The following is a 26,746-nucleotide window of genomic DNA, read 5'->3' on the forward strand; positions in this document are numbered from 1 at the left end:
ACGGTAGCCCGTCTTGTATAAAATGTAAATCTCCACCCCTAGAGTCTGGAATTTACCAACGCTGTGATTCTGTTCATATAACTACGGCTACCGTTGTTTGGCAGAATGAAAGTACATATCATATCACTCACGCACATAATAGACCAAACTCCGCTTAACAAGACTAGATCTCAGAATATCACAGTGAGATTAGCTGATATCACTTTGCTAGGCCCCTGAAAACATGCATTAAGTATCCCCCTCCTGCGTAGGTGACGCGTGTCGCATTCATAAGCAGGAATCATGCGGCTCTAGACAGCTAGGTGCTATGTAAGCACGTCCAGAATAACCTAGAAGACAATTCTATGGCCCGGATTCCACCTTTATCATTCGAGTCATCGAATCTTTCCTCCGAGGTGACGAATTGAAGCATAGCATGCATACCAGTGCAGCTGTCGGGTCTACTGCAGATAGATTGGACCCGAGTACCTGGGTATCGACCAACAAACAAGCATAAGGAAATCCTGCAGGCTATCTATCATATTTTCAATAATTATCTTTAAAAATGAGCAATTGTTAATGGTCAATCAAGGATATACTTCTTCCGTTGCACATGATGTCACTGGCCCCTTGAGTGGACACGAGTGGATCTCCGGGGTAAAAAGAGGGCCACCGATCGACCGGCGCGACTCAACTGACACTCACCAACCTCCGACTTCCCCTCCAGACAATTGGCTTTCGACCCTGCATCCGTGCAGATTAAAACCCGGGTTCCCAGAGGCATCGAAATTACTTTCCGAACAGTCATGCAGTGGACTCCTCGACTGCACTGCCTTCTCGCAGGGGGTTGCACAGCTGTCATTGGGTGATTCCAATGTCAACTGAAGTGTACTGCTGGTCTCTCCACTTTCAATCTCACTCCGCTCCGCGCATTGGATAATCTCCGCCAACGCTCAGCCTCACTGGCTAGTCTCTTGGCCCTCTCGCCTGCTGCTCTGTTGGACTTTGGAGTCCCGGTACTCTGTCCTCCGTACTTCGGACAAAGAGCAGAGTACAAAGCTTGCACTCCATGGTGGATGCACGATTGTACTCGGTACTTTCGTCCATTATGCCTACATCACTGGTCTCTGCAGTATCTCTGTCGAAGCCGTGATAAGTTCATCCGACACTTCGGAACTCGCCTGGTCGCTAATCGACCTGTCCGCCACCCAATCCCCCTCTTCTACAGACATGCAGGTTAGCGCGTCTGGGTGAGGAACCCGGTCCCCCTGTTGTTCGCCTTTTTCTTTTTCGCTCCAGATCAACCTGGCAGGACTCGCTGAGTGGCCCGTGCTGCTGCTTCTGTGCGAAGCTCGCTGCCTTTTGAATGCTGGGAGATTTAGAGCGGTCGGTGTTAACCCCGGTCCTCTTTCTGTCTGGCTGTCTGGGCATTTTCTTCTTTTTCCTTGATCATCGATCTCTTGTCTTTTCCCAAGACCTGTCTTTCCCTTGGTATTCTTTTGGTTGTGGTTTCCTATCCACTCGTTGCTATCGGCCATCTACCCCGGCTTCTTATCTCCGGCCGTCGACTCGTGTGACACACTTCTCTTGTCGCTACCAAGTCTGCCTCTGCCAGCACCCAGCAATCGTCATGATCGTGGGGGAGGTGATCGCCGTTGTCGCCTGTGTGGCAGCAGGTTGGTTATTCCAAAATACCCTACATTACAAACGTGACTTCTCCGGAGGATAGCTAATAGCAATCAACTTGAACTAGTCGTCTCCGCATACCACGATGGCAACCAGCTTTTTGAGGCCATCAAGAAAAAATGGAAGAAACACCGTCGTCCACCAGCCCTCACCAGCGAAGCAAGCCCTACCGATCTCGAGTGGTCACTACGGCGTGGACGAGAAGATATTCTGACCGAGTGGAATGCCCACACCAGCCGACTAGGCCGCCATTTCGAAGATGGCGACCCGCTGGCTCGCGAGCAGATGAAGGACATCGTGATCGAGTTGCAGAGTGCTTTACTCGCAAACTTGCGTGAGAATAACGCTGACTTTGATCTGATGGCTCTGGTTCAAGCTTCCGATCGCGGTCGGATCAAAACCATTACGGTCTTTCATAACTTATACCAGCGGCTCACCCAGGCTGCCCCCATTCCACCACCCATCAGTTTCGGTCCCGTCCCAATCGATCCCGCTTCAAGGCTATTTTACTGGATCAACCTCATCGAGAATCAGTATTTGGCTCAACTCCCATCTTCCCGGTACATACAGAGCAGATCATCATTCCCCGGGGCCAGGGTCTTAGCAGGAAGCTCGTCGGGTCCACAGCTTGACATGTTGAATTTTATCCGCCAGGTAGAGGAACAGGCGGTCTCGCCACAATCCAGGAGGTCCTCCGGCTCAAGGGCCTCCTTCGGAAGTCTCCTTTCGGGTCGTCGGCGATCCTCGGTCGAGGCGTACTCTCCACGAGGCGAGTCGAGCTCTCACTTTGGCAGCTTCGGGTCAGGTGCGGGTCTTCCGCCCATGCTTGAAATGCCCGACCAGTATACGATCGTCGAAAGGCCACCGGAGGGTTCTTACGGCTCGGTCGGTGCATATAGAGCTGATCTCCAGGATTATATTGAGCAAAATCAAATCAATCGAATCACTGCGGCTCGACTGCAACAGAATATACAGCGAGAGCTAGCGCAGCAAGAGATGCCAGAGTACACCCTCCCAACTGAGGTTGATTCCCGTCAGCATGATAGTGCACCCTCATCATCAGGTGGGGACGATATGAACTACGACCCTCTCACTCTTGAAATGACCGCAAACCCGTGGATCATGGACGCGGGTCAGACGACCACGACCTCATCGCGCATAGACGTGGACCCTAGAGCGTCAGACATGGATTGGACTCGAACTTATACTCCTGAGCCAATCCCTGAACCGGCCGCCCATATGCATCCACTTCGAACGAACATAGTTGATTCCAGGTACCTCCTAGGCATGGAAACACCGTGGGCAGAGGAGTTCAGTCCATTGGAGAACGTTGAACGACGTAGAGCAGCGATGATGGATACTGGTATCGAGTCTAGAGGCTTCATCCCCCAACTTCGACCCGAAGAGACCATCCGACAAGAACACTATACAAGCCCCCGCCCTCATCCCCCTCCCTCTTCCCGAAATCGTCCAAATTCACAACCCGGACGTCTACCCCAGACCAACCTCCGCGACCCACCTACCCCAGTCACCACCGGCACATCACCCCCAATCCGCACTCCCATCTCACGCCCCACACTCACACCATCCATCTCCTCCACCAACTCCGGCACATCCTCAGCATCCTCCGACCGCCCACCCCGCAACTGCTGGCCCCCCAGCAACGACAACAACTACGCCGGTTTCTGCAAAGGCGCCTGGAAATTCTCCTCCGGCCTCGGCGGTTTCAAAGTCCACTCTGAACCAAAAGGCTACTACTCCATGGTCTCAAAATGGCGCTGCGCAACCTGTTTCTTCGAAATGCCCCTCGACACGGACTCACGCCGGAACGACCCGAAAGTCAATACCGAAGTATCAACACACCCTTCTACGGGCATCCAATACCGCTGGGCGTTTCTGGCAAAGAGTCATATGAAGTGTAAGCGGTCGCTGACGGGGGAGTTGAAGGAACCACGTGGTCCGTTCGGATGTATATTTTGTTGTCGGGAGCTTGGGGGGCCGGTTAGGGCGTTAGAGGGGCTGGATACATTCATGAGGCATCTTTTGGAGCATCGGGATTGTGGGGAGGGGGCGCTTTTGGAGAGGGCGAGGTGTGTTGTTGGGAGGGTTGCTGGGGTGGAGGAGGATTTTGATGTTAATATTCCTCCGCTGGAGGGGTTTGAGAGTTCCTAAGATGTGGGTGGATTGTGTTATTTTGAGCTTGGAGTTGTGATTGATTTGGGAAAATGCTGCATCTGCATTTATGGAGATTTCTATACCTTTGTCGTTGTGCTTTTTTGGTTGCTGTTTCTTCGAGATATCCCGGGCTCGTCATTTCGCGAGGCGTTCACGGTGTCCCATTACTACCTTATTCCGTTTTAAAATACAAACTCTTCATCTACTGTATACCGATATCTCATGCGAGGATCAAATAACCTCTTCGTACCACCCATGCATAGCACAGTCCTAATCCAAGCTGTGACCTATCGCGTTTCAGACTAGCGGGGTTACCTGTACCTAAGCTTTTTGGTGCGACACTGACCTGCCGAGTACCCCTGTCATCAGAATGTAACTTGGTTTGGACCAGCTCAGTTCTGGTATCCTTTAATTTAAGGTTCATTTATCTTTGATTGGGTTTATGCAGGGTCTTGTCTGGTTGTGGAGGGGATGGTGTCGGTGCCGCGGATAAGTTATACCGTTGGTGAAGTATGTAATTATGGAGTTGTAAGTTAGTATGAGATTACGTCAATCTGTTAGAAGGCTGGTTTCAGTGGTATGCTTAGGTGGTTCCAACAGGGTCTTATGGATAAATGTAGATTGGAAGTTGTTGACTCAATTTCTAGTGTTTCGGTGGGGTTGGGATTGTTAGGTCGTATTCGTATGTCGTTTACCCTCCCAAACGAGACTGCAAGGACCTGAGGCACCGACTGGGGCATTAGCTAAGGGTTAGATAACTTCCGAGATGTTATTTGTCAATTGCATTGTTCTTTGAGTATGTAACGCCCTATTTTGAGTAACTAAGATCTTACATCCTTTTTTTCTATTAGTAATTCCGCTTTTTGAACTAGGTTCGTGAAGATCTTTAGGTTGGCATTGCCGACCGTGCTATATATATAGCATGGGTGATGGCATCTCACTATATCAGCTAAAGGTCACTTAATTTCCTATTCTTCAAGTCGGATAGTCATGATAACTCTACCAATCCTATTTTGACGTCAAGGTCTATTATGACATATAAGTTATGGGGGGGTAGGAAGTGGGGGAGGCTGCATAACATCGACTCCCTTGCATGGGACGGGTAGAGAAAAGGCTAAATGCAGGTGCCGGGAAAAGGAGTCATTCGGTAGAGGGGAGAATTGGAAGGGCCCGGATGCGGGAGTAGTTGTGAGTGTGATGAATAAAGAATATGGTATAGACATGGTTAATATGTACGATCATCTTCAGAATTATATCTCGAACTGCCGATCGCAGTCCAGCCGAGATGGATCTGTTTGAGGTTGAGGGGTCCAGGGGAAGAGGGAGATCGGCGGGTATACAAGTAGTGAGTAAGTATCTTTCCATAGTAAAATAGGCGGGAAGGTACTTCCAAGTACTTGGATCGACCCGTGGATGCCCGTGCATCGGCCCCCCAGCACAACCAAACAATCGACTAAATCAAGCCAATTGAACCAATCAGCATCCCTCTTTCTGTCCACTCGGTCTCCACCAATTAAATTGTCCCAATCACGCAGTCGCTCAGAACCACTTGGCCCCGATAGAAACTCGCTGGTGGAAAGTGCTCACTGAGGTTCGTATTTTCCTTTTCCAATTTTCGACTCATTCTCCGTAGTCCTTTCATCTTTTGTGATTTACTTGTTGCCTTGTTCCTCTTGTTCAACGGGGATTTCTTGAATCCGGCTTCAAGTGCTTGTGCTTGTGCTTGTGCTTGTGTATCCCCCCCCTCTTTCTCCTTCTCCCGCCGCATGTGGCTCCGCCTCCGTTCCTGACAGCCGCGCCCGTTTTCTTCTCGGCCTCCTTTCTCACTTCTCACCAACTTTCGTCACTCGTTTTTACTCCTTTTCCCCCCGACATACACAGTCACCGCGGAATGCCATGAGGCTATCACTTCGAGTCGGTTCGGCCGCCGCGCTCATTATCGTCACCCTCTTCCTCTTCAGCCGTCGCCTGACCACCGAGCAAACCCCCAAGTCCTTCTGGCGCTTCGATACTACTTCTTTCCGCGCCGCTCTACGACCACAACCCGCGCAAGATGTTCGCGGCCGGAAATGGGGTGCTGGCACGGGCAACTCGGCCGTCTTGACTTTCCAGACTACTCCCATCGAAATCCCTAACGAGGGTATTATTGTCATGGGGAAACTCCGTGAGGAGGACACCGCTTGGGTATCCGCGGAATTGGCCGAGTAAGTTGCAAATCGAATTGGGACAAAATGTCTAATTGCTGTCTCAGCCACTGGACGTTTTTTTTTTCTTTTATTTTTCTCTGTCCATCAGGGGGGGCTTTTCCTCGTGGACGAGGCTCGTTGGGGATTGGGTCTTGGCCCCAGACCCAAATCTAAGACTAGGCTGACACGAACCCACTTTCCTCTCCAGATGGCGCAATTTCGTCTACACGGTCGACGATACCTCCGCACCCGCACATACCCCAAAGAATAAGGGCCGCGAGGCTCTCCCTTATCTGCAATATATCGTCGACCATTACGATGATCTCCCGGCAATTATTATTTTCCTTCACTCCCACCGCGACGGCTGGCCCGCCGGCTGGCACACCGATACCATGGACTACAGCAATGTAGATTCCGTGCGCGCACTTCAGCGCGACTACGTTCTGGCCGAGGGTTTCGTCAGTTTGCGTTGTCAATTGTCGCCAGGTTGTCCCGCGGAGATGCAGCCCTTCCGCAAGCCGCCAAAGCCGGGTAACACGGGCGAGAAGCATTACGCCGAGGCATGGAAAGTGTTGTTCGGTAATGACAATGTGCCTCAGGAGATTGGTGCGCCGTGCTGTTCGCAATTTGCCGTGTCGCGCGACCAGGTGCTTCAACGTCCGCTCAGCGATTACAAGCGCATGTATAATTGGGTGCTGAATAATGATCTGCCGGACGAGGTCACCTCCAATATTATGGAGTATTCGTGGCACATTATTTTCGGCAAGGAGCCTGTTTTGTAAGACCTGCCACTGCCCTCTCCCCTGGTGGATTTCCATTTTACTGACCGTGACACAGCTGTCCGGATACTTTCCAGTGCTACGCCGATGTCTACGGCGAGGAGGTTATCATCTAATCAACGCTCCCAAACCGCACATGCATCTGCAACCCTATTTACGGGCCTTTCGATCACGCCCTCCCGTCCCCCCCTTTTCTTCTTTCTTACATCCATGTTTGTATTCCATAAAATCATGCCCCCCTTGACCTGTATTCTTTTCTTCTCGATGGGAGGGACCTTTTTTTTCCCACTTATTTTATCTCACTCTTACCCTTCGGTCCTTGTCGTCTGGCTTCCACCGGCATATCCCATATCCATCGCGGATCGGATAGCATAGCCGTGATGGCGCGATTTAATGGACCGGACTACCAGTGCATATGACGACTTCCAGCTTCGCTGTTTATTTCTTTTGGGAGCAATGTACATGGAGTTTTGTGATGAACCTTGAACTTGAACTTTGACCTGTCATTGGTCCTTTTCATTCTTTACCTTGCCCCTGGCCTTGAGGCTGAGCTTGAGCTTGAGCTTATTCCTGCGCTGTGTTTGCGCGAGCTTGATTGTATGCATAGCTTATGCGATTGCAGGTTGCATTGCAGGTTGCAAGCTTTTTACTTTTTCGTGGGGATGATTGTTTATTCGTCATGGTGGTTTGGTGATACCTTTTTGTGACGATGTTCGTTTTAGCTTTGTACATGAATAGAACTTTATTTGATGGACTTTGGATTTGTGTCGGACAATGGATATACAGCGACGAGGTCTCTCTGAGTATAAGGCAAAGCATGATGAATCGGCTGCGCCCTGTATCATGGTTAGATGGCTTTCTATTATAATCGCGGAATGCCTCTTCGATCTCTATCAATCACAAAACATCCTCCTCCGAGACCGAAAAACTCCCTCCTCCAGACTCCCTACAAACATTCCAATCCCCTACACATCCTCCTCACCCCCCACCCTCCATCTTAACCATCTCCCCCTCCCCTCATCCCACCTAAAAACAGCCCCCTCCCCCAACATTATACTTATAATAATTATTCGTCCACGCAGGAACCCTCGCCCTCCGAAACGTAATATTAATCCGTCCCCGCACCGCATCACCACCCCGGCCCTTGCGTTTGGGTATACTATGCAGCCAGTGTGACTGTGTAGACCCGCGCATGACGATCATATCGCCCGAGGAGAGGGGCATTTTCAACGACGCGGTAGAGTTCTGCGTAGCAGCACCACATGGACCTTGCGTAGCTTGCGTAGTAGCAGCAGCAGCGTCCGTAGGCGCCGGTTTATGCTTCATAACAAACTCCCGTTCCCCGCCTAGACTCAACGATGCGATGTCCGGGTTTGCGCCTAGAAAGCGCTCGTCGTCTGAGTGGAAGGTTATACTGTCGTTGCCGGTGGAATAGTAGTTTACCAGGCAGAAATTGTAGTGGGCGCCTGTTGCGGATTCGATTTGGTTTTTTAGGTGTGTGAGACATGTAGGGATGGGGCGCGGGGTGTATTGGTATTTTGTTGCGCGGATTGGTTGGTTGGAGGGTTTGTCGACGAGGGTTTGGGTTGAGAGGGGTGGTTGTGGTTGAGGTTGTGATGTTGTTAGAGTGGGTTGAGGGTTTGTGTTTGCAGGGTGTGCATCTGGGGAGTTATTCGTAGGTATTGATATAAATTGCGACGTCTCGTCGACCCCAAAGACGGTTGTGTATCGGGGTGTGTTTATTTCTGTTTCGATGCCCCCGCGCTTAATCGTGTATTGGACGCGGTAGAAGGGTAGTTCGCGGCGGAGGAACTTGAATAGTTCGTTGGCTGTGGTTCGAGTTATGTATGGGTTGAAGTAGAGCAGGTCCAGGTCTGGTTGGTTGTTTATGGTCCGGGGTTGCTTTGCGGGGGTCCCGTGTGTCAAGCTGATTGAGATGTGTGAGGGGAGTTGGGGGATTGGAATTGGGTAGCTGGGATGGGTATCTGGGGGGCAGGTATCTTCGGCCGGTGGTGGTGGTAGTGTATCGTCGGAGTTTGGTTTGGTTCGTTTTGTAGAGGTAGAGGTGGTGACTGGTTTGAAGAATGCGTCTAGCGTGCGTTTTGACATTGTGGCAGTGAAGTAGGTTAATTGAGGATGTTGAGACGCGTTGTCATGTCAAGGTTGGGAAGTTTGACGCGCAAAATTAAGCTTGTCGGGTGATGTCATGCCGAGTGGAGCTGCCCGCGATCCGATCTATCAACTTTGGATTTTCCGGCTTGATCAAAGCTGACTTGGCCATTTCGGAGTCTCCATTGTCAAAAAATGAATGATATGAGCATTGAGAGCTTTTTCTGTGGGAATAAAATTTGTCTATGCATCCAGTGTCGCATGACTTTCTATTTGGCGCCGCTACCATCTCCTTAGGTCTTTAAATCTAGCGTTAACTGAACTTTGGACTCGCGGGCGTCATAGAGTGGTGCTTCTAGATATTATTAAATCCCATGTGCGTCGCCCCATGCCCGTTGAGTTGAAGCATTGATAGGAATATGTCGAGGATTGGCTTCCTGTGATGCAGATGCAGGGGTTTAACTTAGCCACGCTACACTGTCTGGCCACATATTTGCCGATAAAAATCGTTCGCGCCCCTTTGATCCACCCGTATGGGATTTACAATAGGAAAATCAGTACAGATCATATTAAATCCCCCAAGATCACTAGAAATCGGTCAGATTCATAAAGGCTAGAATCTGGATAATTTGAGCCAGTGGAACTATTACGAGGCGTATGTTTATGACTGAAGTATGTACGTAAAAGAGGAAGCAAGTGATGCGAACGACGGTTTAGCCCCATATATGGGCGGGAATTCTAGGATCACTGGTCGCGGAATTAGGGCGCACGGTAATGAAGAATAACAATCAGAGTCAGTACGCAATCGAAGGTGATGAAATACAGTACTCCTAATGAGGCTAACTGTTATCCATAAGAAGCGATGTGGTGAATGGCGGCTCCCTTGAATACCAATCAAGATCATGCAAGGCGAAAGTATTCCTGAAAGCTCCGAAGAGCCTATCTCAAAGCTTCATATGATCGGCACTGATTTCTGTGGCACTGTCTGGGCTTCATCAGAGGGCGGATCCGCATACAAGAGAGAAGATGGCAGCCCCTTCCGATCGCTCCAAAATGACTACAACAAGCATAAACTAGTACTGCAAAGCCTTCAAAAATTCAACAAGGTCTCTCACTCGATGAACCCTCAAATCCAAGTTCTAGATTGCAGACGTTTCATCACCAGGAACTCCGATTGGTGGGTTTCTAATCTACAAGCCTTTCCTCCGAGATATACTGCATGCAATGTCCTGGAATCACGACGCATTCCACCTTTGCCTGCTAGAACCAGACGTCTCCGCATTCACAAGTACTGTCTGCCTCAGATGGCTCATGACATCATGGAGAGCAAGCCAAGCAAGGATTGTCTCATTCGGACATATCTTGGCCGACGGCGCCTGTGGAGAGAATTTTCCAATTTCTCGCAGATCCAAGTGTTCTCGCTGCGGAACTTTCCTCTTCATGCCAACCAAATGGATGAACTGGATATTTCTCTTGAAGACAGACAGCAGTATGCCCGGATCATGGCTAAGACCCTTGCTATCATGCACTGGATCGCAAATATCGACGGCAACGATACTGAGTTTGTCCTTGCTCCTCTAAACGAGAATAACAAACGGAGTGTTGATATCATTTTGAATATTTCGGGTGGGAATAGTGTATGGGTGTTAGACTTTGACTGCTGCAAAGATATGTCTGTTGATGAAGCGGGCGTGAGACAAGGCGTGACTGCCTTTTGGCGTAACGACCCATTCTACCCCAGACCAATCATGGAGCCGTTACTGTGGGCTGCCTTTCGAGTCGAATACCTTCAGTCAAGTGAGATAGCTACGCGACTTTACGACCTTGCCGAGGCCCAGAAAAGTCGAGGTTTATCGAAGCTTTTTATTGATCTGGTAGCGGAAGAAGCTCATGAACGTTATGGAAAGACTTTCAGTTATGCGGAAGGTCAAGATTAGATATATGTGGTAGCTTGGTGTATGTTTTGCTCAGTGTACCTTTCTAACAAGACTTGAATGGCTAAATGGATTTCGATTTCGTCTCTCATTTTTATGTCAGACCCACGCGGGAGTCAAACGTCCGTTAAACGCCAAGTGCATACAAAGTCCGATCCACTAAAGTAATGGAACGTTATAATTTGTTCGTTTAATTTGAAACACGATAGGTCGACCCAAAAATAACATTCTCGCTGTGGGGTGAAATAGTTTTAAGACACCCATGCCTCAGTTATTCCGAACGACAATTTCAAGGGGTAACTAGTTGGTCGGGATCATCGTCAGTATTTCAAAGTCATCAAGTAGAGTGTTTTCTCTCCCCATTGCACCGGAATTACAGCATCCTCCCCGACCCTGGAGGGCCTGGCCGCTGAACCATCATCTACACCGCAAAATATACTCCACTGACGTCTCTAGGCAGCGAGACAAGACACCATTTAACCCGCGCTCCCAATTCGGTCATAATAATTGGTGAATACCGACAGTATGGTCGCTGGAATTTGGTGGCTCATCGGGATTTGATTCGCGGTACGCCTTTGTATTCGAGCAGTCTAATGGGCCCATGAGCTAGCTACGTCATAGTCTAGATTTGTGTGGACATTGCATTTAAAGTACTTTAAGAGATCGATCGCCACGCTACTCTGTTTCCGCGATTACTTTTCCCCTATAGCTGTCCGGATTCTATACCATGATTGGAAAATCGAGAACGCTTTCCAATATATATGTCGATAATATGCAAAGCTTCTGATGCGAGGTCGGAGGGCCTGAAGACAGCCCGATCGGCCCGTGCTCAAATTGCTTCGACGGCAGTGTCAAATGCGAATGGGACATTACAAGTTACTTCCAACATAGGTCAGATCTCTTGAGACCACTAGGATCACAGTGCATGCCAGCAAACTGATTATTGGGATAGTCAAAATTAGTGAACCCGATGACCAGCCATCAAGGCCAGCATTAAGAGCCAACGTGCTTACCACAAGTATAACAGCACAAGTGGTTAACTGTTCAAAATGCAACGAAACTATCGCAGACTTGACCGAGGATATACAGCTACGCGATCAAGCGATCCGGGATCTGAGGGCTGAAATCGTGCGTTTGAAAGAGTCCATGAAAGACCTCCAAGATGGTATGGAGACTAAATCCTTGTATGCCTTTTGATAGCTAATCATCGATTAAATAGAGCTTTCTGGGTTCCGACAGAATTCCCACATCGAATCAAAGAGTCGAAGAAGCAGCAGCTAGTCCATGAAAAGTGGATACGTCGACAAACTTACAGGAACACACTTCCATAGTATCCAGAATTAGATCCAAAGACAGTGATGTCAAATCAAGCTGAGATCTGGAGCTATTGCGTGATGCTAGGAGCAAGAAATTGTGAAATAGCGTGTAGGATCGGCCTATCATGTCTTTTGATCATTTTGTCTGGCTAGGACGAATTCCAACCCATTACTTGTTATCTTGCAAAGAAAACAAACCCAGCAGCGCAATCAATCAACGGTTATTCCAGTTTCAGGATCAAACATCGGGTTGATCATATCAATTCGCAGAATTGCGATAGTGTGTATAACATCAATCTCACACCAAGACCACAAATATATCCGAGTCCACCGTAAACGCAACCCTAACACCACCACCGGAGTCAATCCCCAGCAAAGCCCTCAGCCGAAACCGACCACCTTTCACAACACGAATTCCATCAAAAGTAACTGAAGATGGCGAGCAACCGTTCACGCGACTGATCGTCGACGTCAAATTCCCGCTAAGCATGTTCGCAGCGGAGTGGTTCTCCGCGAGTCTCAGGGATAGGTGTATAGCTTCGGAGCAGTTCTCGGATGGATTTTGTAGGATAGAGGGCTGTGTAGATGGGAGTCCTATTGTCACGCTGAATGGTTGGCTTGTTTTGATTGTTGATGGTGGGCCGGTGAGGAAGCATAATGTGGTTTGGCGGGCGCCGTGTATGGCCGGATTCGAGGGGTGTGTTTTTTCCGGACTTTGGCTTGGATGCATTGGTTCAGACATAGATATCCTTTGAGTTTTGATGGTTCGACGGGGGTTGTTGAATGAGTTATTGAGTAGGGTTGTGGTTGTCTGGATAGCTTCAAGGGACCGAGCGGGTACCGTAATTGCCGATGTTCTACCGCCAGAGAAATCAAATCGAGTACGGAGTATATAGTGGCCATTGCTCGCCATGGTCGCCTCACTTGGCCGCCTCGCTTGTGCTTAGCTGGGGCTTGGGGTGCAATTTGATTTGCTGATCATCCTTAAAACGACTTCGCCACGGCAGATCGCTACCGATCGTATGCATTTAGAAAGGGGCTTTTCCAAATCGGGTTGTCGATTTCGCGATCCAGATTTATCGGTGCTTCTGGGCTCTTTCTTCAAGGGGAGCTGTTCCGGTGGGTTCAAGAGTCTAAGGTAGGGTACGCTTGGAATGATTTTGATAGAATAGCTATCCAGAGCGAAGCATGTATGTACATTACCAAATCTAGTCAAGCAAAAACGTATATATCACATGGAAATGATCGTTATCGTCTTGCCCAAAGTGGGCTTAAACGACCCAATCTACTGCTGGACAAACTGCGAAGCGTGGCTCTTGTACAGAGTGCTCGAGTCCAGAAGAGTACCAGTCGAGGACTGATAGAAATCAACCTGGAGGTTCTGTTCATCCACGAATCGAATGGTAGCATAGCTGTAATCGGATCCATAGGCAAACTCGGTGTAGGAAGGCTCGACACCAGGGGTATCAACACCCTCGATGTTACCAGCACCACCAGCAACAATGTACATCGGGGCCTTAGGGTCGTTCATTCCGTTGGCATCGGCGGTGCCGTTGTACACAGGCGCGAAGCGCTGCGAGTTATGCACGTGTCCGAAAACACCCAGATCGACACCGTACTTGTAGAAGATATCCTCGAATGCAGCCTGGCACGAGGAGCAGTCGTTGTTAGTACCGGTGCTGTACCAGGGTCGGTGCCCGGCGACGATGACCCAGGGGGTCACGGTGCGATCGACAGAAGCAAGATCCGCCTTGAGGAAGTCGGTCTGCTGGTTGGTCTTGCCGAAGGGTCCGCTGTTCAACTTAGCAGAGCCGTCGGTTCCATCGGGGGCGTCCGGGAAGTCGGTCTCGGTGTTGATCATGACGATGTGGGCCATGCCATATTCGAAGGAGTACCAGAAGGGAGGGTTGGCGAGGCTGCGGGCCTGTGCGGCGAGGGATTGCGCCGTGGTGTTGGATGAGGACGAGGCGAATGGCTTAGGCATAGTGTTCTCGAATCGGTGCATAAAGTCGGTGAAGTTCTTCTGACCCTCCGGGCATAGGTCTAGTAGGTAGGGGATCTCAGAGCAGTCGGCCTCGTGGTTTCCAGGACTAGCCATGTAAAGCTTGCGGCCAGCAACGGGGGCAAGTTGGTCGTAGAACTGCTCGAGGATGGCCTGGTAGGCTTCCTTGCCGTCAAGGAGGTTGGAGAACTTAAGGTACCAGTCATCCGCGTAGGCAAAGTCACCGGGGTGGATGACAATCTCGTAGTCGTCGACGGTCCGTGCAAGAGCGCCGATGGTAGTGTGGTTCAGCTCGGGCTCAATCACGGGGGCAGTGTCTCTCTTGGAGGTGGTATATCCATCCTTGCCATACACACCCAGGTCGATAACCACGTCCATGCTGAAAGCGGTCTTGTCACCAGGAGTACGGGGGCTTAACAAGTGATCCACGCTGGAGTTTCCTGACACGATCTTGTAGTAGTAAGTCGTGGCGGGAGTCAGGCCGGTCAGAACTGCATAGTTTGACCATGTCCGCGAGGTCGCATAGGTGCTGGACGTGGTGGAGCAGGCGCTCAAGGTCAGGCTGTCGGCGGAGGTGCCGTAGACCACGCAGCTCTGGTTGAGCTGCTCATAAGTGTTCCAACCCACGGAGACGGCTATCACGATGGTGTTAGTATAGTCCAATGTTGCACAGTCCAATGTTGCACTATATATAGCAATTCGAAAATTTTCATCTTACCATTGGGCCCATAGACAGCGAGACGCTGCTGGAAGGGAGTGGTCAAGTCGCTGGGAATCGTGGGATAGTTGACACTAGCAACAACATAGGCCGCCAGAAAGGGCAAAGCCTTGACAAAAGATGTCGACCCAACCATGATGAGCAGTTATCGACGGACGAGAAACTGTCGAAGGTATGTCTGTTCTTCAAAAGAAACCCCATTCTTACCGAGGATGCCAATCTGGAGGATTATATAGGTGAATAATCCCTGTGTTGTGACAGGCCATCGCGACTGCTGTGATAATCCATAGCCATCTCAGTGCGAAAGCATCAATCACCAATCATTCTGAACAAAAAACCCACGCCGTTCGCAAGGACTGCCATCTTCATGCTGATCGACATAGTGGCGTGCATACTGCAAGACTGGATCGAGGAGGAGGATACCACAAGAGGAAAGGACGATCAGGCACGACAGGACCATCAGACCCAGTATTTCCCCGAATTTGGCTCCCTATCCGACCACAAAAGAGCAAAATGGAGTCTGCTAAACTTGTTTCGTGATAAGCTTCCGGGCGTCGGAGGTTGCGTATTGCCCGATTGTTCCTGTCACGTTCCTGGCACGTGGGCGGAGTCGCGTTTGTGGTTTGGCCTTTGGGGCTTGCGCTTGTCTTCATCTCTTTAAGCTGCATTCCATCACTCTAACTCGGTTATATCACCGAGACCGTTGACGACGAGGCTGTCTTGATTCTAGTAAATACCTGGATTTTTCCGTGGTTCACTTGATCCACTCATGCAGAAGCAATTTAGAATTCCACATCGAAGCCCGTCGGCCTCGGTGCATCCCGTCTGACCGTGACGAAGCTAGTGTCAACGGCTATCCACTATCGCTCTACGGTGCTACCACGGGATCCTCGGAGACGAGAATTCGAAGTCCACCATCAAACTATACAGAGCACTAAGCATGGATTGACATTGCAACTATGAACTACTAGTCATCGGTTGTCGGGATTTACTGCGACACTCCGTCGGTCTCCGCGATCCGCACCACATATTTCACTGCAGACGCCTTGCCCGCTTCGAGATCTCGCAGTGCACCCTCGACTCCGTTCAATCCACCTGGGCGCACTTCAAATGGATGTCCTGAGAACCATCCCTGAGCTAACCCACGCCCGATGAATGGGAAAAACGCGGCCCCAAATTCGCGGTCTTCGATCGTCTTGCCCGCTGTCGGGTCCATGTGTACTGATCCGACCATGGTCCTGTCAATCTTGATTCCAGTGGGGATCTCGTCGTCCTCCTTGGGTGGCAAAACGGTGGTGATGGTAGCTGGTGCAGTGAGAGCAGCGCTAGTGTTCAAGTAGCTGCCATGCTCGGAGACTGCGTCATAGGCATGATGAATAGGGTTTTTGCCGGCCGCGGCCTTGATCTTTGACCGGACTGCATCATCCCCTTCACGATAGTCGACGATGGTATCGCCCTTGGATCGGTCAATGAGACCCTCTACGAAGGAGGCGCCCTTGCCGGCGACGACAATCAATGGGTGAATGTTGGATAGCGTCGCGAATTTGATAGCGAAGGCTCCAACAGCGCTGGCTCCACCGTATATGACCAAGGGCAATGGCTCGCTGGTCGGGTTCCAGGGCAGTGGCAGGTTCAACTTTTGAAAAAGGCCCAGTGCCGCGGTCATCGCAGCCAGAGGGACAGTGGCAGCCTCTAGTCGAGTGTCAGTGGAATTACTACGACAATTGCTCGGGCTCTTCTTTCTCACCTTCAAAGCTTGTCTTTGCCGTCAAATGGAAAGTGGTATACTCCCACGCGATCGCATACTCCCCATAACTTCCATATGGCGCCAACATCTCGTGGAACGCAGCCACCTTGTCCCCCTTTCTAAACCCAACCACCCCTTCGCCCACGGATTCGACGTAGCCGGCAATATCATCGCCTTGGTTCGTGGGAGGGGCATCAGGGCGCCACCGGGGTACTTTCCAGTCCTTTGGGTTGGTCCCCGAGACCACCACGCGAATAAGCACTTGGCCTGGCTGTGGAGTGGGAACCTCGGTATCCCGCACGGCGACCGTGACGGTCTTGTCAACAAAAGCTTGTTTCATGTCGAGTGAGTTAGATTGTGTGTTGGTAACTTGATGTGTGATCGAAGTCTTGCTGTGCGCTGGCTTCTGTATATTCCCACTTTGTTTGATTCTGTGTGGGGCACGAATGGTTGATTTGTCACACACTTCTTTATGGCTGTGGAAGCCAGAGGGAATTACTAATGGAGTTGTGCAACAATTCAAGCAGCACAAGGTTTGCGGGCACAAATTATGACCGAAGATCACGTCAATTCCGGGTTTATCCTCCAACTTTACTGACGAATAGCTAACAATTCCGCTCAATCCAGGGCTCTCACAAAACCACCAATCTGACCATCACCAAGGCATCACCCCGACTGCCGTTACAATCTTGCCGACCGAGTCATCGCGCTCTCCTTCAACAACTTGCCTCAACAGTCGACCACCAAGACTCGGATGTTTGGCACCCATCTCAATCGCCAGTTCCGGCACACCTCCGAGATTAGTCGCCAGCATACCGGGTCCCACACACCAAACCTTCACCCCGTCTGCCTTCAACTTGTGATTCCAATCCAACATCAACATGTTCAGCGCTGTCTTGCTGCAGCGGTATCCAATGGTTTCAAAGTCGATTTTCTTCGGCCACCCTGCCGGCTGGGGTGGAGTTGGGAAATATTTCTCCCCGGCCTGGTTGATGGCCGACAAGCCCGTCACAAACATCAATCGGGGGTCTGAGGACTTGAGTAGGAGCGGCATGAAGGTTGCTGTCATGACGTGCGTGCCGGCAACATTGACGTTATAAGCGTTCATGAAGCATTCACGGAGCGATGTTTTGCCGCGGATGTACTCGATGTCGAACGTGGCGCCTACGATAGCTGTCAGCAGGTCATTTTCACGCTGTCTCGGGTGTACTAACCAGCATTATTAACCAGAGCATCGATATATCCAGCCTCGGATTTAACCCGCCTGAAGGCCTGGTCGATCGATTCATCGCTGGCGAGATCAAGCTGGAGTAGCTCGACTGTGTTGGTCGCAGTTGGACATCCCTCTCGAAGCTTGTCAATTGCCTCCTGCCCCTTTTCGAGCGATCGACTAGTCATGAAAACACGGTAGGCATTCTGGGATTCAAAGAAAGCCTTGACAGCTTCGTAGCCAATCCCGCTATTTCCACCAGTAATCAGGACGATCTTGGGTGATGCCATGATGATGATGGATGTTTACCTCGACGATGGAGTCTTGGGTTTGTACTAATCACCATCTTCGCACGTATATGCAGTTTCTTTTTATATTCATAGTCCAGTTATTCTCATCTTCAACTCCACATGCAAATACCGATAGATCCGGGGTCAGATTTGTCCAAGGATAAGCTTTGGGGGCCGCCAAGACTGCAGACGGAGATAACTAGTCCAGCCCCGGAGATAGTGTTGATCGACACCATCGGGTTTTGAGCATCGGGTATAAGACATCTCTCTTCATGGGGTCTCTGTTGATTAAAGTTCACTTGGATGCGAGGAATTGTTCTCTGATATCTATAGAGCTAATACCTGGTTAGGATCAGACTTCGTCGACTGGAATCGAGCTGAACATCGCCTTGAGGATGGCTCGTCTTACCTACATGCATACTGATGTATACTCTTCAGTGCTCCAGTTTTTTCCATTAATATTTTGTCTACACCATACTGGATAGGGTGTGTAAGTGATTGTGCACTTTAGTCAAACTGTTCGCTGATTTCATTATTGAAGTACATGTTTGGCTATCTCGTCATTAAAGTACACCTATCGCATGGCATACATCCCTGTTCATCATCGCAACATGTCTAACTTACTGTTCCCCTGTATGTTCTTCCATCCGAAAGATACCATGGCGAACATCATCTTCGATCGAGGTTTATGCTCGCTTCTTGTTCATCGCAGGCTGCTCAGTCAACTGTCCCACCGCCCGTCTCTTGTTATTGAACAGCTGAACATCACCCTGGACTTTGCGCTCCGAAGGAACCAGCACAAGCACCTGCTTCAAGTCCTTAAAGTACTCATGATTCCAGACCTCAGCAACCTCCGCCATGGGCTTGGCCACAATATCAAACGGAACCTTAATCATGCTCATCATCTGAATAGCAAACCGCAGCTTCCCCACATTCTGCGGAGCCGTAAGATGCCAGACCGACAGCGCGGGATCGATGACTCGCATTCTTCTCCTGATCACAAGGTTCACGTCCACGACGAACGGGTCACCGCCACGAGGGCCCCAGGCAGGCAGGTATTTGAGCTCACAGATGAGCGGGCCCTGGTTGATCTGGTCCAGGACTTCAGCGCCCGCTTCGCCGCCAATGAAGTCGACCACGAACTTGATACCCTTGAACTTGGGAATATCAACGGGGTTGCCGAGCAGGGCGCGGGTAGTGAGTCCGTGGACCGTTGCGAGAGCAGCTTCGTCGTCTGCCAGACCGATGACCTCGGAGGCTCCGAGGTAGCGTGCAATTTGAGCTCCGACGCGGCCGTTGCAGGTAGTAGCGCCGACGATGAGAACCTTGTGTCCGGAACAGCCCATGAGGAGGGCCCAGGTCGGAAGCCAGGCACCAGTGAGGCCGGCGATCTTGACGGGGTCGGTGTTTGGTGGAAGCTTGAGGATTTCGTGCTTGGGAATGTTGAGGCGTTCGGCGAGGAGGCGTGGCCCGCGGGGGAGGACGTAGTAGAGGTCGCCGGTGGCTTCGTCTTGGACGACGCCATCCACAGTGGGGTCGAAGGGCAGCATGTAGAATCTGCTCGAGGGGTGGTCTTCGTCGACTCGGTTGCGGACTTGCTGGGAGATTCCCACGGCGAGGACTCTGACTTGCAGCTTTTCCGGGGTTGGGGGCTTGATGGCTGCATTCATGATGGTGGGCGGAAGTCCCCGTTCAGTGATTCTGGCGACTTTCATTCCGGTGACTTTCATTGTGGTAGAGGCGGGATCGGTCTCCTGGGGTGCAGAATCCATTGTAGTAGATGAGAGGTTGGATTGTGCGTGCGTTGAGGGAGAGGTGGGCGTGGAGATAGATGAAAGGGAGATGGGGAGGAAAGTGGGAAAGGAAAAGGGAAAGAGAAAGGCTTGTTTACGGGGGGAGGTTTGCTCTGTTGTTGAAGGACCTCTCACTTTTCGGAAATCTGTTGATCGGGACACGCACTTCTCTTGAGATGTTTGCTTCACATGTTCTACTGATTCCATGCCACTAGTTCAATCCCATCCTTCACCAGTTGCATTCAACGGGTCTATCGAGCTTCACCATGAACCAACTGACGGGGCATTTGACATACGGAAGCGTGAATAGCATCAAATCGTTTGAAATGAACTGATATCACCTTATTTCCAGCTTTGACGTTCAGCCTCCACCTGCTTGATAGATGCCATGAAACGTTCCAACCCTTCCTGCAATGCTTCTTTCCCCACGGTGAAGGTGATACGGAACCAGCCATATTCTTCTGGTACATAAACATGACCGGGGGCAATCATGACCCCATTCTTCATGCAGATCTCTGCAATCCTCAGCTCGCGCCGGAGAAAGACTGGACCGTTTGGCGAGGTCACCCTCAGGGCGCTATGGTCTGATTGTTGAGCAGCCGACTTGGCGACAAGGAGATGGCGTAAATCTACCCAGATAAATAACCCGGCATTCCTTGAGAAGGGTCAGCTCATCTGCCAAGCCATGGTTTAGCTATGGCACTTACATCTCGTAGAAAGGAATACCGTGCTTCGCGAAGAATGAAGTTGTCGTCTTGTACCGCTCTACCATCAGATTCCTCTTCTGGGCCATGAATCTGTCTAACCACAGCTTGTTCTCCATCATTGCAGCCCATGCATCTTGCAGGATATGTGGAGACCAAGAGAAGATCCTAGCAATAAGGCCCGTCAGTGAAATATGGAAAAGGAGGATTGCCGTTGCAACTCACCCAATGCTAGACATCGCCCCCATGATACCTTCGTTTTTGGTACAGACAAAACCCATACGTAGTCCGTTGGCACAGAAGTCCTTGCTTGCTCCGTAGAGCACATGCATGCGGGATGGATATATGACACCAACAAGATCGAGAGAGAGTATAGAGGTGAATTTAGTCGCCATTGGGATTTGGGGATTGGGGAAGACGGAGAATGCATATATCTCGTCAGAGATCAAATGCAGGTCATTTCTCCCACAGAAGGATGCAAACTCCCGTAGCGTTTCGGGGGGCTAACAACTCAAATCAGTGTCTGGAACTAGTCCTAACAGGGAGGAGGAATACTGACATAACATCTTCCTAGAGGATTATGCGGGCTAAATAGGCAGCATGTTAAATAACGACATTCAATATGTCGAGAATCTGGGGGGTGCGAACTGACTTGGACACCAATAGAGCGCGAACGTTGATCCCTTCCTCTCTTGCATGATGAATCGTAGCCTCAAGAGCTAGCCTGTTCACTTCTGGTCGAAAAAGGTCATCCAGACCGCCAAACCCCTCTATTCCTTCATACTTGACGCCTACCACTCGGACATTACTCCGGTTCTGGATGTCGACATTGAACCCGTTGTACAATGGCTGAGGGATCAGAATTCCATCACCTTCATTGCAAATTGCAAAGGTGATTCCGTCAATGGCACTGGCTAGGCCGGGAGTCACAATGATATTGTCGTATGTGATACGTGTTCGAGAATGGAATTGCTCATTCAAAAGCGCAGCTGCGGCACTTCGAAGTCGTCGGGACCCCCGTGGACCAGTGCTGTATGTTAAGTGATCTACTGGCAAAACGTTCATCTATGTTCATCATTATTAGTGTGTTGGATAGAGAGGGTGAAGCGGGGAATAGGAACCTGTTCACGGATGAATTCGCCGACTTCCTCGTGCATGAGACTATTCTCGGCCAGGCGAAGGATGACGCTATAGTAAACCGTTCTCAGACAATTATCCAGTTAAGTATAAAGACAAGGAGTATAAAGACAAGGAGTTGAACGCACGTTCCGTTAGGATTACTTGGTGACCACGGGTCTCCCATTGACTTTTCTCGTGGACCCCAGACATCTCGGTAGGCAAAGTTGCACGCACCCCGAATGGACAGGTGATACTTGCTCAGCGTGGATTGAACATGTTCGTCATTTTCGACTGAATTCGTATCAGAAGTCATGCTCGGTAGTACAAATTGATGCGCGATGTGACAAAACACGTTGCTCCGGTTGAGGAAAGAAGAGTGATCTCTAAAAGATCCGGCCCGCTGCACTTTCGTATCGGGGCCTCGTGCCGGGCAAATCGGGGCCCGTCGGGCCCCGCTGGGGTTCAAAGTTGGCTTCTCAAAGTTGATGAGGGCAGGTCGACAGACCTGATAAAGTGGGGGTATTCAGAAATGTTCCTTGGATTACAATTGCCCTAGCTTAGACATGAGAGAGGGAGTAATTCCGAATTGAACAGTAAAGAGTCAGTAATTAAATACGCTATAATATGATGAATTGATATTTCGATCACACCCTGCGGCGTGGTTGTTCTAGGACCCCGCCGCCAAGCCTTTTAGAAAGTCCTCAACAGGTCGATGGCTGGATGCAAGGAAAAAAAATCCGGCGATCTCATGAGCGCTTAGGCCCAGTGGGAAGTTGATTGAATTAACAATATGATCAAGCAAGGACTGCTAAGTATATATTCCCCTTAGATAAATGCACACCTAGTGCAGACCATGATTGAATAATATCGATCGCCGCGAAGAACCAGCACGTGACTACTTCGCAGAGCGTCACGTGGCCTCACTAGACCACGCTTCAGACTGTAGCAAACTATCTTCAACATCTTCTATCAAAATTTGACCATGGATCCTTTGCACCTACCTGCGACTCGGCTCTGATCGTCTCTGTAGGTAGATTCGACATCTACGGAGACACCTTCTGCGCCGTGAGCAGGATGAGGGCATGCGACCTCTGCCGAAAGAGGAAGAAGCAATGCAAGCTTCAGGATGGCGCGTCGTCCTGCATGACTTGCCAAGGACTAGGTATCTCCGCATGTACCTTTTTAGAGCCTCCCCCGCCCAAGAGGCGTGCAATAGCTCCCGATGAGTCTGGAAAGCTCAGTGTTGAGCAACAAAGAGCGACCGCACCCAACACTTCTAGACCAGCTCGACCGCAGAGACTCGCATCAACGTCACCTTCTCAACTTCCATCCAAGCATGATGATGGACATCCTTTCAATTATCCACATAATTCACTGCTTACATCAACACTTGGCCTCGAGAAGGGCCGGTTCTCCGAGCTCATTGGACCCGGAGGAGAACATGACTGGCAATTACTTCGCAGTTGTTCTATTGGACAGTCAGAACAAGCAGCTACCACTGACCAGGGCGTTACTTCTCTACATGCCTCCGGTGCGAGAGCAATGCGTAAAGTCCGTGAAGGGGTATTGTTTCAAATGATCCCGGATACGGCATCTGGTCAGCAAGCAGGAAAGAACGAAAAGCCCGACGCAGTCGACATTGATAGCATAGAAGCACTTGCCCATCCTCATGGACCTGCTTTAGTCAATCTGTACTTCCGCATTATCCACCCATCATTTCCAATCCTTCATAAGGAAGTCTTTATCGAAAAGTACAACCGGACTTATCGAGAAATTGTGCCACATTTACTGGCGGCTGTCTACGCCCTTGCTGTGCGCTGGTGGCCTTATGATGCAGACCTTCTTCTGGCGGAGAAGGTAGACGAGGCTGCTCTTGTCAAGATCGCTTATCAATCCGTGCAGGATGCAATGCACCGTCCACGGCTGAACACCATTCAGGCCGGGCTTCTACTCTTACAACGAGGTCGAGACGCTTCCTCACCGGACAACTCTTGGACGTGGGCGTTCACATCTTCGCTTATCGGGTTGGGTCAACATCTAGGACTTCATCTAGACTGTACTGACTGGACTATACCGGAGTGGGAAAAAGGCCTTCGAAGAAGACTGGCCTGGGCATTATTCATTCAAGATTCCTTCTCTGCAATGGTATTCGGCCGACCTTGTCTTGTTTCGCCGACTGAGTGGGCCGTTATGCCTTTGCAGGATCGTGACTTCTCAGAGAACACTGAAGACGAGTCTGCCAGCAGACATGGCGGTGGTAGTGCGAGCATACAACATGGAAAGCTTCTGTTCATTGAACTTGCTAAACTGAGTACGATCACGGCTCGTGTGATGCGTCAATTATACTCTGTCCAGGCTATGGCCACCATTACCCAGCCTCAGCAGGTGCTCGCCCTTTCAAAGCCCATTCAGGATGACCTAGCCAATTTGCTCAAGAGCTTAAATCCCAATCTCAACGTGGATAACCTCCAGCAAGGCCGGCTTTGCGTGAACGGCCTTTTCCATCTCGCCCTTCACGCTACCACCACCGTCCTCCATCGTCGAATGGTATGGGCAATCCAAGGCTGTTCTTCCGGTATAGACCCTCACTTCACCCAGTCCCTTCGAGCCTCCCAACGACGGCATGTGTATAATCTGGTGCAGCTCATGTCTCGGTTACAACCCGAGCACATGGAAGCGTTCTGGTTCTCTGCTGCCGGTGGCTGTGGCGTGATTCTTGGTAGTTTTCTGGGACTTCTTCGGGTGACCAGCGCGACTTTCGAGGAATCTGAGGAGCTCAAGGGTCTCATGAATGACTTTGAATGGCAACTTCGAATCAAGGCGAAAATGGGCGAGTGGGTTCTATACACGCTCACGCGATTAAAGGCCCTGGGCTGGGACGAGTGGAAGTCACTGGAGCTTGAGCTTGGCGCCATTGCAACGAATGATTACCGGCATGAGACCAATATGGCAGACACAGAAGTTCGGGCTGACCTCCCGTTTGCCTCAGCGATGGATAACGGGTTATCGATCGTGACGCCAGAAGAGAACAATTCCACCTCATGGCTAACGGAGGATCTTGGGGAGTTCATAGTCCCGTCTTGGGAATTTGGAGGATCATGAACGATCTGGTGACACTAATGTCTCCAGTCAAAAACACCCAAGTCGGCGTATAGCGTTACGATCCCGCTGACAGGAAAGTTCCTGATCCAAAACCGGGGGATGGAGCCGACGCCTGACTTTTGTACTCGCCACAAACAACACTGCAAATTCCTGCCTCGACTATATCCTCGATCGGAGAGGAATCCTTCAATAGTTCATTTATCGTTTGTCATATCAAGCACTGGCATCAGTCCTGCGATTGGAGACGGGCCGACGGGGCATAAAGGAAGATCCCGTCGGGCGTCGGCCATCTGATCCCCACTTGGACGGAAGTGGAGCCTCCACTTTGGAGAAGTAACGCCCAGCCCGCGAAGCAAGTTGGGTTCACGATGGAATTTCTCTCAGGCCTGTCACTGGTAGGGGAGTTAGTAGTTAGACTTGGATGCCCTACATTAGGCGGGTGGGTAATCAAGTACCTGATCAGTCGATACAAGCATCTCGTTTACTACGTCACGTGTCAGGAAATATATGTTGGATCATCGAACGGCCGGTTCAAACTCAACACCTATTCCATTCAAACTGCAGCCCGTGAATACACGACGATTATGTCTTGAACTTGACAACCACTGCACACCTGAAGAAATCCCTAGAGACAATCCTACCTCGATCCCCCACACAAGCCCAGACACAGTCTAACGTCTCAATCCACCATCCTTTCCGAGGCCAACCCTGAAATCATAGAGCTATTCAGCATGCTCACAACCGAGACGGCTGTCATGATGGCCAAATATAACGACTGGGCCGACCGCGTCCTATTCAAATCCATCAAAGAACAGTTACCAGAAGGAGCAGTCTATCAGGCACGCAAGACTCTCTTCAAATCCATGGTCGGCACCCTTAACCACAACCATCAAGTCGACTTGATCTGGCGTGCCCATCTGCTTAACGAAGAGCACGGCTTTTCCAATCGCCGCGACTTGCTGTATCCTGACTTTGATGAACTGGTAAAGAACCAGTTGGAGGTCAACCAGTGGTATATCGATTGGGCGGGAAACCAGGACGGCGAGAGCTTCAGTAAGCGCTCCAAATTCAACTATGTGAATGGAACACCTGCGGAGATGACTCGTGGCGGTATGTTTCTGCATATCATCAACCACAAGACTTATCATCGAGGATGGGTCAGCGAGATGTTTTTTGAGCATGATGTCAATCCGCCCGAGACTGATCTCTGTGTTTATCTCTGTCTGGAGTGAGATCTGTTTTTTCTTCTCAAGTTGGTTAATCTATTCTGTTTATGTGCTACGACGGCATCATCATAACGATACGGGCGCTAGTAGGTTATTTTCTGGGCTCATCAGATATGGCCGTGCTTGGTCAGGGTTTATGCAATCAACCAGCGAACAATGTGATGCCTACAGGATTAGCAAAACCCGCCTTCCCATGATAATATCGAGTAGAATTTTGGAGAAATAGAATATCCAAAGTTACATCATCTTCCGCGCTTTTCCATGCAGTAAAGCTAGAAGCTATAGAGCGTCTACATATACAGATGTCCGGTTCTCTTTACCCGTGAGGCCTAACCTGGTTCCGGTAGAATCTTCGAGCATCTTCCCCGTGACATTTATTACGTGAAGAGGATGAAACTGTTTCTCTTATCGTGGCTCTAAGATTAATGAAGTACGTAAAGGCAGATTTCTGTCTTGGTCCGCCTGGACGATGGGGCCGGACAACGGGCAGTGTCGGGCTCCGGCGGGCCCTTACTAGCCATGCACCTATCGTCAGGATTGAGAATCACTATCCTGACCCACATTTGCAGGCGCCATGGCTGGCTGATCAACTTAGGCCATCTCAATTACTTTAAATAAGGGTGAGGAGATATTTTGCCGTATTTTTTCAACGTATAACGAATGATAGCGTT

General features: G+C 50.2%; 11 protein-coding genes across 11 annotated transcripts; 5 read left to right on the forward strand and 6 right to left on the reverse strand.

The window, feature by feature from the left end:
* Positions 1–1,609: 1,609 nt before the first annotated feature.
* N7496_005517 (uncharacterized protein) lies at positions 1,610–3,837 on the forward strand (the record flags this gene model as incomplete). The annotated part of the gene is made up of 2 exons (XM_056698446.1): positions 1,610–1,655; positions 1,733–3,837. The coding sequence occupies 2 exons, from the start codon at positions 1,610–1,612 to the stop codon at positions 3,835–3,837; spliced, it is 2,151 nt and encodes a 716-aa protein (XP_056556971.1).
* A 1,899-nt stretch (positions 3,838–5,736) lies between these two features.
* Positions 5,737–6,921, forward strand: N7496_005518 (DUF3431 domain-containing protein; the record flags this gene model as incomplete). Its single annotated transcript, XM_056698447.1, has 3 exons — positions 5,737–6,044; positions 6,235–6,804; positions 6,864–6,921. 3 exons carry the CDS (start codon positions 5,737–5,739, stop codon positions 6,919–6,921), a joined length of 936 nt encoding a protein of 311 aa, XP_056556972.1.
* A 910-nt stretch (positions 6,922–7,831) lies between these two features.
* On the reverse strand, positions 7,832–8,914 carry N7496_005519 (alpha-ketoglutarate-dependent dioxygenase AlkB family protein; the record flags this gene model as incomplete). The annotated part of the gene is made up of 1 exon (XM_056698448.1): positions 7,832–8,914. One exon carries the CDS (start codon positions 8,912–8,914, stop codon positions 7,832–7,834), a length of 1,083 nt encoding a protein of 360 aa, XP_056556973.1.
* A 902-nt stretch (positions 8,915–9,816) lies between these two features.
* On the forward strand, positions 9,817–10,851 carry N7496_005520 (zinc finger protein; the record flags this gene model as incomplete). The annotated part of the gene is made up of 1 exon (XM_056698449.1): positions 9,817–10,851. One exon carries the CDS (start codon positions 9,817–9,819, stop codon positions 10,849–10,851), a length of 1,035 nt encoding a protein of 344 aa, XP_056556974.1.
* Positions 10,852–13,449: 2,598 nt separating this feature from the next.
* Positions 13,450–15,020, reverse strand: N7496_005521 (purple acid phosphatase family protein; the record flags this gene model as incomplete). The annotated part of the gene is made up of 2 exons (XM_056698450.1): positions 13,450–14,801; positions 14,885–15,020. The coding sequence occupies 2 exons, from the start codon at positions 15,018–15,020 to the stop codon at positions 13,450–13,452; spliced, it is 1,488 nt and encodes a 495-aa protein (XP_056556975.1).
* An 852-nt stretch (positions 15,021–15,872) lies between these two features.
* On the reverse strand, positions 15,873–16,971 carry N7496_005522 (zinc-binding alcohol dehydrogenase family protein; the record flags this gene model as incomplete). The annotated part of the gene is made up of 2 exons (XM_056698451.1): positions 15,873–16,576; positions 16,632–16,971. 2 exons carry the CDS (start codon positions 16,969–16,971, stop codon positions 15,873–15,875), a joined length of 1,044 nt encoding a protein of 347 aa, XP_056556976.1.
* A 315-nt stretch (positions 16,972–17,286) lies between these two features.
* On the reverse strand, positions 17,287–18,131 carry N7496_005523 (uncharacterized protein; the record flags this gene model as incomplete). The annotated part of the gene is made up of 2 exons (XM_056698452.1): positions 17,287–17,795; positions 17,846–18,131. The coding sequence occupies 2 exons, from the start codon at positions 18,129–18,131 to the stop codon at positions 17,287–17,289; spliced, it is 795 nt and encodes a 264-aa protein (XP_056556977.1).
* Positions 18,132–18,817: 686 nt separating this feature from the next.
* On the reverse strand, positions 18,818–19,903 carry N7496_005524 (uncharacterized protein; the record flags this gene model as incomplete). The annotated part of the gene is made up of 1 exon (XM_056698453.1): positions 18,818–19,903. One exon carries the CDS (start codon positions 19,901–19,903, stop codon positions 18,818–18,820), a length of 1,086 nt encoding a protein of 361 aa, XP_056556978.1.
* A 363-nt stretch (positions 19,904–20,266) lies between these two features.
* N7496_005525 (uncharacterized protein) lies at positions 20,267–22,060 on the reverse strand (the record flags this gene model as incomplete). The annotated part of the gene is made up of 7 exons (XM_056698454.1): positions 20,267–20,579; positions 20,632–20,796; positions 20,854–21,131; positions 21,188–21,215; positions 21,281–21,693; positions 21,750–21,816; positions 21,894–22,060. The coding sequence occupies 7 exons, from the start codon at positions 22,058–22,060 to the stop codon at positions 20,267–20,269; spliced, it is 1,431 nt and encodes a 476-aa protein (XP_056556979.1).
* Positions 22,061–22,821: 761 nt separating this feature from the next.
* On the forward strand, positions 22,822–24,849 carry N7496_005526 (uncharacterized protein; the record flags this gene model as incomplete). Its single annotated transcript, XM_056698455.1, has 1 exon — positions 22,822–24,849. One exon carries the CDS (start codon positions 22,822–22,824, stop codon positions 24,847–24,849), a length of 2,028 nt encoding a protein of 675 aa, XP_056556980.1.
* A 731-nt stretch (positions 24,850–25,580) lies between these two features.
* Positions 25,581–26,081, forward strand: N7496_005527 (DinB family protein; the record flags this gene model as incomplete). The annotated part of the gene is made up of 1 exon (XM_056698456.1): positions 25,581–26,081. The coding sequence occupies one exon, from the start codon at positions 25,581–25,583 to the stop codon at positions 26,079–26,081; it is 501 nt and encodes a 166-aa protein (XP_056556981.1).
* Positions 26,082–26,746: the final 665 nt, after the last annotated feature.

Source organism: Penicillium cataractarum (assembly GCF_028827025.1).
Source record: "Penicillium cataractarum strain IBT 29864 chromosome Unknown utg000004l, whole genome shotgun sequence".
NCBI classification, from domain to species: Eukaryota; Fungi; Ascomycota; class Eurotiomycetes; order Eurotiales; family Aspergillaceae; genus Penicillium; species Penicillium cataractarum.